Source organism: Alosa sapidissima, chromosome 23 (genome assembly GCF_018492685.1).
Source record: "Alosa sapidissima isolate fAloSap1 chromosome 23, fAloSap1.pri, whole genome shotgun sequence".
Taxonomy (NCBI): Eukaryota; Metazoa; Chordata; class Actinopteri; order Clupeiformes; family Clupeidae; genus Alosa; species Alosa sapidissima.
This window is the reverse complement of record NC_055979.1, coordinates 29,539,591-29,549,223: the sequence shown is the minus strand read 5'-3', so window position 1 is coordinate 29,549,223 and position 9,633 is coordinate 29,539,591. Positions and strand designations below refer to the sequence as shown.

General features: G+C 44.6%; 1 protein-coding gene across 2 annotated transcripts in view; it reads right to left on the bottom strand.

Moving 5' to 3' along the window:
- The window catches only part of podxl (podocalyxin-like), a 26,017-nt gene extending 17,854 nt beyond the window's left edge, over positions 1-8,163 (bottom strand). Inside the window, exon 1 of one of the 2 annotated variants that reach the window (XM_042080842.1) lies at positions 7,463-8,163. In XM_042080842.1, coding sequence (XP_041936776.1) covers positions 7,463-7,493 — 31 coding nt within the window. In that variant the 5' untranslated portion in view covers positions 7,494-8,163. The remainder of the gene's footprint in view (positions 1-7,462) is intronic. The other variant, XM_042080843.1, reaches the window with a different exon arrangement.
- Positions 8,164-9,633: the final 1,470 nt, after the last annotated feature.

Sequence of the window (9,633 nt, the reverse complement as noted above, 5' to 3'; positions counted from 1 at the left end):
AAAGAAAGTACGAGGACATGTTAGACAGGGCCAAGTACGAGGACATGTTAGACAGGGCCAAGTGGAGAGAGATGGAGAGGAAAGGAGAGAGGACATGGAAGGGTGGTAAACTGAGAGAGTAGGGGAGAGTTGGACAAGATAAGAGAGAGGGATAGAGAGGAGGTGGAGGAGGAAAAGAAGATAAAGAGAGAGATGGATCTGTTTTTCCTCCTCTCCTTTTCTGACCCTCGTTGACCCCGCCCGTCAGGGCAAGGCTGTTTTTCACCCGGCGACAGAACCGCTAGCGGAACATTCCACACACACACACACACACATGCGCACCTGCACTCTCTCAGAAACACTCACTAACCATGGAAACACACACAAGCCTGGGTACACCCCCAACTCAGACACACACACAAACATACAACCTCCCCTCCCCCTTTTAACACACACACACGGAGAGAGAGAGAGAGAAAGAGAGAGAGAAAGAGAGAGAGAGACACACACACACACACACACACATATACTGATGGTGTAATCCCAGTAGATGAATAGGGGCTTGGGGTGCTCTATCCAATTTTAGCCATCACTCAAAAAAACAGACACAGATAAAAACAGCAAGGGAGCTGAATCCACCCATTTCACACACACACAAACACACACACACACACAGAAAGAGAGAGGGAGAGACACACACACAGAGAGAGAGAGACACACACACACACACACACACAGAAAGAGAGAGAGAGAGGGAGAGACACACACACACACGCTAAACCCAACCATTTCACGTTTATTCTTTACCTTTCACTTTGCAGAGACAAACTCCTCACTGCATCTCTCTCTTTGTCTGTGTGTGTGTGTGTGTGTGTGTGTGTGTGTGTGTGTGTGTGTCTGTGTCTCTGTGTGTGTGTGTGTCTGGAGGACATACTGTATAAAACTCTGAAAAAACTGAAATAATTGTCTCTGCCTGTCTGTCAGCATGTCTGTTTTGAAACATTTTGTTTTTATTTGCTGACTAGAAGCCTCTTATATAATAGGGTTTTAAAACACCCAGATGTAGTGACATTAGAAAACAGTAGCTTGTTTCTCTCTCTCTCTCTCTCTCTTTGTCTGTGTGTGTGTGTGTGTGCGTGTGTGCGTGTCCGTGCGTGTGTACGTTGCATTGAGTGGGAGTCACTTTGGACACCATGACAATTAGTTTGGAAGGTGGAGACGTGCTACAATGCCCCACTTCCTGCTGACCATGTAGTAAAAATAACTGGAACACACACACACACACACTCAAGTGAAAAAAAAAACAATTAACACAATTAGAAACACACTGTACACAATACTAATATACAATAATGTGTGTGTAACCAGTGGTAGAGGAAGCACTGAAACTCTGAAACTCAGTACTTAAGTAAAAGTACAAATAACCAGAGAAATATTTACTTTAGTAAAAGTAAAAGTACCACAATGAAAACCCTACTTAAGTAAAAATAAAAAAAATACCTGCTTTTAAATGCACTTTAAGTATTAAAAGTAAAAAAGTATTTGCATAATGAATTATTCTCTTAATATCTATTTTCTAATAAAAAAAAAAACAATATAGGCTGTGGCATTTTAATTAAGCTAGTTTTAGGTTATACTAGGCTAGATAGTTTTAAGCTAACACAATTGTGCTTACCATCTGTGGTCTAGGGTGGGGGGGATCTGCTGAGTTAAGCATCATTCAGCAAAACACGAGAGCCTGAAGTGTAACGGGGTAGACAAGGGAAACATCCGCTGGATCTTAATGCCAATTCTGCTGGTCCAGATTGAACAGAGAAGTTGTTGAGAAGGTGTCTTTATGATAAGGTTCAGTTTCACTTGCGCAGACGCGCATAGATATTGAATGAGCGCTCACATTACTACCCCCCAATTGTAGGCTATGCATCTTTATTTGATCACACAATTAAGAAATATTTTAATCTGGAACATGTTAAGATTTTTTCGGACAGCGGTTCTATAATAGTCTACAATTCATTTGTGTCGCAAATGATCAGACGTGTGACAGAAGCATGGGCATAGCCTGTAACTTCGCTGATCCGCGGACTAGCAATCTCATCGGAGAGGAGGCCCTAACGCTGCAGATAATAGACAGAGAAAGGCAAGCATATGCTCAGGGCACAGAACACAGTTGCATGTCCAGTGTAGCCATGGGTCTGGTGAATATAGCCTACCGAATGCAGATGGCTACAAGCTCACGCTTTGCTTGGTCTAGACTAGAAGCCTCTGTTTCTAAGATTTAGAAGCGGGGCACGTAGCGCTCTAGAATCTTTGGTAGCGTTGTACGTGTCAGAGAGAAAAAAAATCATCATAAAATGTAACGTAAAAAGGAACGATGGTGTTGTAGAAATGTAGCGGAGTAAAAGTCTGCACTATAGATTCTACTTAAGTAAAGTACAAATACGTGGAAAATTTACTTAAGTACAGTAACAAAGTATTTGTACTCGTTACATTCCACCACTGTGTATAGCTGCTTTCAGACCCAGGTGTGTGTGTGTGTGTGTGTGTGTGTGTCTGTAGCTTTCAGACCCAGGTGTAAGTCCGCAGGTTCTGCTGATGTCAAGTGGTTGGGCCGTATATCTGAACAACATAAGCGGCTATTTAGCCGGATCTTTCACTACTCCCCTCCTAGTACTCCCGAGCTCGTGTCTGAGCGAAACGAAGAACATGTGGAGACTCTGTTTGTGTGTGTGTTCAGCCACGTTCACCCTGCTCAGCCACACGAGATTCTGTTTATGTGCGTCGGTGTCGTTCACACATTTGACCGCATAATGTCAGCATGTTGGCATCATATCTGATTCACCCGAAGGGTCGGACCTCCGTTTGACAAAGCTCCGCATATACCCCGGAGGTCATATCTGAAAGCAGCTCTTGAAAACGAGGGAAGCAGGAGGGGGGCGGAGCAGAGTAATGTATAGAAAGCGCGGGGGGGGGGGGGGGGGGGGGTAGTGGTCATATAATAATACCTGGAAGTGTATGGACCCAAGTCCAAGTTTGCCAAGGCCAGACATAAAACAATGAATTGTTGCCAGATTCAACACCTCTGATACATATCGGGATAAGAATATGTGTGTCTTTTGGGAAAGTAAGTAACTATAGAATAATGAAGAGTGGTGTGTGTGTGTGTGTGTGTCACTGTGTATACAAGCAATACTGCACTGCATGGCAGTGTGTGTGTGTGTGCAGTAGGGAGGATATTAAGGATGATGTGTGTGTGTGTGTGTGTGTGTGTGAGGGAGTAAAGGTTTCTGGTGGTGCCAGCCTCCTCAGCTATCATGAGCAGGAGGAGGGTACTGCTGCTTCATTGCAGGAATGCCTCTCATACACAACTCCCCCAAACTACCATCTCAAACACACACACTCCCCCAAACCACCATCTCACACACACTCCCCCAAAGGAGTAGAGGAGAGAAGAGAAGAGAAGAGAAGAGAAGAGGAGAGGAGAGGAGAGGAGAGGAGAGGAGAGGAGAGGAGAGGAGAGAAGAGGAGAGGAGAGGAGAGGAGAGGAGAGAAGAGGAGAGAAGAGGAGAGGAGAGGAGAGGAGAGAAGAGAAGAGAAGAGAAGAGAAGAGAAGAGGAGAGGAGAGGAGAGAAGAGAAGAGAAGAGAAGAGGAGAGGAGAGGAGAGAAGAAGAGAGTAGAGAAGAGGGGAAATGAAGGAGAAATAGAGAAGACACATGCCATGACTGGACAGGCAGGAGAGAGGAGAGAGGGGGGGGGGCAATGGAGACAAAGTGAGGAGTCCTAAAGACTCTACAAAGGGACGCATGAAGGAAAGAGAGCAAGAAAGAGAGAGACAGAGAGAGACAGAGAGAGAGAGAGAGAGAGAGAGAGAAATGGAGAGAGACAGACATGAGGGAGGGGCAGAGAGGGGGGGAGAAGTGAGCACCACACCTTCCCTGGGAACCAGCGATGTTGATGAATCTCTTTCCTCCTCATTGTTTTCCACATTCTCAGGCTACTGACGCATGATACACACCACCCTAAACTGCACACACACACACAACCTCATGATACACACCACCCTAAGCTGCACACACACACACAACCTCATGATACACACCACCCTAAGCTGCACACACACACACAACCTCATGATACACCACCCTAAGCTGCACACACACACACAACCTCAAGATACACACCACCCTAAGCTGCACACACACACACAACCTCATGATACACACCACCCTAAGCTGCACACACACACACAACCTCATGATACACACCACCCTGAGCTGCACACACACACAACCTCATGATACACACCACCCTAAGCTGCACACACACACACAACCTCATGATACACACCACCCTAAGCTGCACACACACACACAACCTCATGATACACACCACCCTGAGCTGCACACACACAACCTCATGATACACACCACCCTAAGCTGCACACACACACATTACCTCATGATACACACCACCCTAAGCTGCACACACACAACCTCATGATACACACCACCCTGAGCTGCACACACACACAACCTCATGATACACACCACCCTAAGCTGCACACACACATTACCTCATGATACACACAACCTCATGATACACACCACCCTGAGCTGCACACACACATTACCTCATTATACACACCACCCTGAGCTGCACACACACATTACCTCATGATACACACCACCCTGAGCTGCACACACACACATTACCTCATGATACACACCATCCTGAGCTGCACACACACATTACCTCATGATACACACCACCCTGAGCTGCACACACACACATTACCTCATGATACACACCACCCTGAGCTGCACACACACACATTACCTCATGATACACACCACCCTGAGCTGCACACACACATTACCTCATGATACACACCACCCTGAGCTGCACACACACACATTACCTCATGATACACACCACCCTGAGCTGCACACACACACATTACCTCATTATACACACCACCCTGAGCTGCAAACACACACATTACCTCATCCAAGCAAATCCGTCATCCCACTCATCATCACATCTTCACCTTTAGTCTATACATTACATAGTCTATACATTACATACTGTAGGTATACCTTTAGTCTATACATTACATAGTCTATACATTACATAGTCTATACATTACATACTGTAGGTATACCTTTAGTCTATACATTACATAGTCTATACATTACATACTGTAGGTATACCTTTAGTCTATACATTACATACTGTAGATATACCTTTAGTCTATACATTACATAGGTATAGCCTACCTTTAGTCTATACATTACATAGGTTTACCCTGGCGAGAGTAACCAGGCAAAGGTTAAAGTTCACTTCCAAGATTCAAAAGCACCCCTCTCATCTACCTGCCCCAAGGTTCAAAAGCACCCCTCTCATCTCTCATCTACCTGCCCCAGGGTGCCCTAAGGTGGCCCAGGGTGTCTGGAGATCTTGGCTGGAGCACGGACAGCTGGGTTTGAGGTTTGGGGCAAATCCATCTATAGGGGTGTTGTGGCATTGCCGTGGTTATTACTGTAATGTCCCCTTACGTTGAACTGGAGCCCACAACAACTAACCTCTTTTTAAATTCGTTAAAATTATGTATTTTAATTTAGTTTGTATAATATGCACATTGCACCTATAAGAGGTCTGACTTGCTGAAGAATTCAACTGCTCTCACAGTCTGGTGTGCCACTGAGTGGATTTGACATCAGTGTATTATTTGATATATTTTGAATGGTTTAGCACCTTACATCTCTAAAACACATGATGATTCTCACCGCAAAAATCACAATTGAATTGAATTATAAAGTCCCTATGATTTCAACCCAAAAGCTTCGGCTGTCACAGATCCATAAGCCAAGGCACCAATAACAGTGATGGTGAAAACATGCGGCTTTGGTTTGATAGAGCAGCCGCTGTTCCGTTCTGTTGCTTCTCTCAGTTTATTGAGGAAATCTCTGAATATATTCATCACTTATCTTTTTTGGGGCACACTTTACAAGCTTTTCCTGAAGTGAAAAAGGACTCCACCCTCCAGAGAGATGAAAGTTATTTTCACGGAGACATGGCACTAAACACATTCTGTGTCCATGGAACATGTAGTTTACTGCCAAAATTATTTTTTGTAATGCCAGGACAGGATTGTGCAAGTGGTTATGGTAAAATTACCATCTACACAGACACCAAAAGGCTAAATCTGAACAGAGAATTAATGGATATGCTTTTGGGCTTCATGGAGGAACTCCAAAGGGCCTGTATCCTCTGCCTCATCTACAGTACAGGACACACACACACACACACACACACACACACACACACACACACACACACACACACACACACACACACACACACACACACACACACACACACACACACTTCAGTTGACTCAGTCACTCATCTACAGGTGGGGCAGCCGTGGCCTACTGGTTAGCACTTCTGACTTGGAACCGGAGGGTTGCCGGTTCGAGCCCCGACCAGTAGGCGCAGCTGAAGTGCCCATGAGCAAGGCACCTAACCCCTCACTGCTCCCCGAGCGCCACTGTTGATGCAGGCAGCTCACTGCGCCGGGATTAGTGTGTGCTTTACCTCACTGTGTGCTAATTCACGGATTGGGATAAATGCAGAGACCAAATTTCCCTCACGGGATCAAAAGAGTATTTATACTTAGGTCACATAGGTTCAGTTGGACTGAAAACTGAGTTATGTTTATTGATCAGATAATGATTAGGCCACACAGACACAAACACACTCGAGTCACTCATGTATCGTAGTGAGGCTAAATGGGTCACATAATGTACGCAGGCAAAAGACTGGCAGATGCAAAGCTACTGTGCTTTATGAAAACAATTCCTCCCGCGCAACCCACTTGAATTCATCACTTGAAAACTAAATTAGCCGCAACATTACTCTCTACTTTGACACAATTGACAAAAAACTTCAGAAAGCGGCAAATGATCTTCAGTCAATGTGATAATAGCTTTACAAGTTCGCAGTGCACTTTAAAACTCCCCTTTCCAATCGTGCGTTTGTGTATCACCATCTGCTCGAGTGAGGTGTAGCCAACACCTGACATGCATGACTGCCATATGGAACAAGAAAAGAGTATCGAGAGCCTTTGGTAACGCATTTTCGGTGACTTAAATAGTATTCTTGTAAACAAAAAAACCTCACTGTTCAGCCCTAGTTTTTTTTAGAGGTTGTTTCTCTATACTCTTGACAATGGCTATAACTTCAATCAATAGCTAGCTGTGGTCAATCAGGAGCCTGCGCACTCAAGTTTACACATTATGGAAGTGTATGATAATCAATTGGATATCTGCGGCAACGCTACAATGTGTAAGGCATGTCATTCAACGTGTTCACAAAATCTCCAGCCACTGCTCCCACTTCTCAAAAAACAGTTGCGTAAACAGTCATGCACAGCGAATTTTCTAAAAACGTATTTGTTTCATAAAATAACAGCTAGAAACTTACCTAATGTTAGAATTACCCAGGTGACGCGCATCTTGGTGTCTCCGCTGACTAGCGCAGGTTATTTGGAGGTTAGAGGGGGGGCTTTTTGAGTCCGTGGCTCCAAAATTCGTGTAAGTAGTGATGAGAATGCAACCGCTACTCCTGTTGCTGCTGGTGCTGATGCAGCCCTAGACGCTGTCCTGTTACGCCTATCCTCTTGAATTTTGTGTTTGAAGAGCGCCTAAATAATTTTGCCCAACTCAGGCGACTCTTTTGGGGCTGAAAGCCGGGAAGGAATGCTTTTGTTTGCGTGTCTACTCTTCTCACCCCCTTCTTTCTCTTGAACAGAGGGGGATTTGGGGGGGACGTTTTTCAACGGGTTTCCTTGGCTGCGCTGATTGTGAAGACGCTGGCAGTCTCTCTCTCTCTCTCCCTCTCTTTCGGGTTTAGACTATTCAGATGCGGGACGCTGGACTTGCGACCGTATGCTGGTGTTGTAAAAGCGCACACCCGTGGCCAGGCTCAGGCAGGACCTTGCGTGTTCTCTCTGCTCGTGGTGTGCTGGCACCGATTTCGCCGATCTGAATAGTGTGGGACTGAACTCTCTAGCGCAGATTTGCTCCGTAAACCACGGGAAACCCAATTGACATCCTTTGGGGTGGAACCCTTTGAGTGAGCTAGTTTGCATAATAAGGAAACTCTCCCTTTCTCTCTCTGTCTTTCTCTCAGTCTACTTTACACTGTGTAAGAATATAGCTGAGCTGTCAATCAACCTAGTTAAATTGCCAACAGGTGTTTTTTTCGTGTTTTCAGGAAACTTGAATTGGCTTGATTAGCAGTTAACTGTCATTAAATCTCTCTATCTCACTCTCTTTCCCTCTCAGTTTGTGTCAGCGTATCCTAACTGCATGCGAGCGATCAACTGTCATGTATTGAATGTTCTCTGTCCACACTTGATCCGTTATCAATCCGTTGAACAATGTCTAAAAGTTCTGCTCAAAACGTTGCGCCACATGGCGCCGCATAGCGGGACGGTGCCTCCTCGTGTCCAGTTTCATCGCATTCCAATAGAAAAGAATGTAGGCTACCTAGGCTAATTAAACTGATTTAGTCTCTATGCGTGCTCCTATCGCATGCAGTAAGCACATGGTGACACACTGCTGCACAGTGCAAGTTTTGAGCAGGCCTATGTGTGTGGACATCTTGTGTCATGCTGGTCAAAGTCTGCTGGGGTGAGAGTCCAGGCAGCTCATAACCATGGTAATAAGTATTCTTGCCACAACATTAAATTAACCAACGACCTCTTTGGTGTGGCAAAAGCTGAATGCAATGCAACGCAACGTAGGCTACATTTCCAGCTAGTTTCCAAGATTTATTATCAGATAGACCAGGATCAGTGCTAGCTTGTATTCGCGAATTGAACATATTTCCCTGCCCTACAAAGAATAAGATTAAATGCGGGAAAGGCAAGGAAGGAAATTGGTTTCATTAAGATCGTTTTTAAAGATGGCAAACTTGATTTGGCTGAAAAACGTTGTTAGGGCGACATGGGTTTGCGAGCGTGACCAGTAGCGGATTCCCAGGAGAGATCAGCCAAACGGATCTGGCAGATAAACAGACGTGGGTGTACCACGCTTCCCGGGCGTCTCTGTCCTTGAACAAGTAGCCTCGTCATTACAGTTATAAAAATAAAACAACTGAACTTGCATACAAAAGCTACTTCCCCTCTCTCCTTCACACACACACACACACACATTCAAAAATGGACTGATTGTGGCCTTTTCAATTATAGCACTTTACATGTACATAACATTTACAGTAGGCCTAGCCTATAGTTCTTTTCTCTAAACATGAACAGGTCTCACAGGCCTATGGGCAAACCCTACCAACTCCTCTTAAAGTTGTTACAATGTAGAATATTCTGGTCTGTCTGTGTTTTGCCATCAAGTAAAGGATAATGTATAGAACACCGGTCATTACAGTTTTATCCAATTGCTAACACACTAAAATGACATGCATAGCACAATTATTTAAACTGACACACAGAGAGCAAAACCTCTTCTCAAGTCTCCAAAAGGCTAAACACATTTTCTGCTTTATACACACATTTAAAAAAAAATGATTTTGATAATGCTATATGTAGTTTTGGTTTGCAGGTTATATGAGGTATTTTGCAGTGTTGGTGTGTGGTT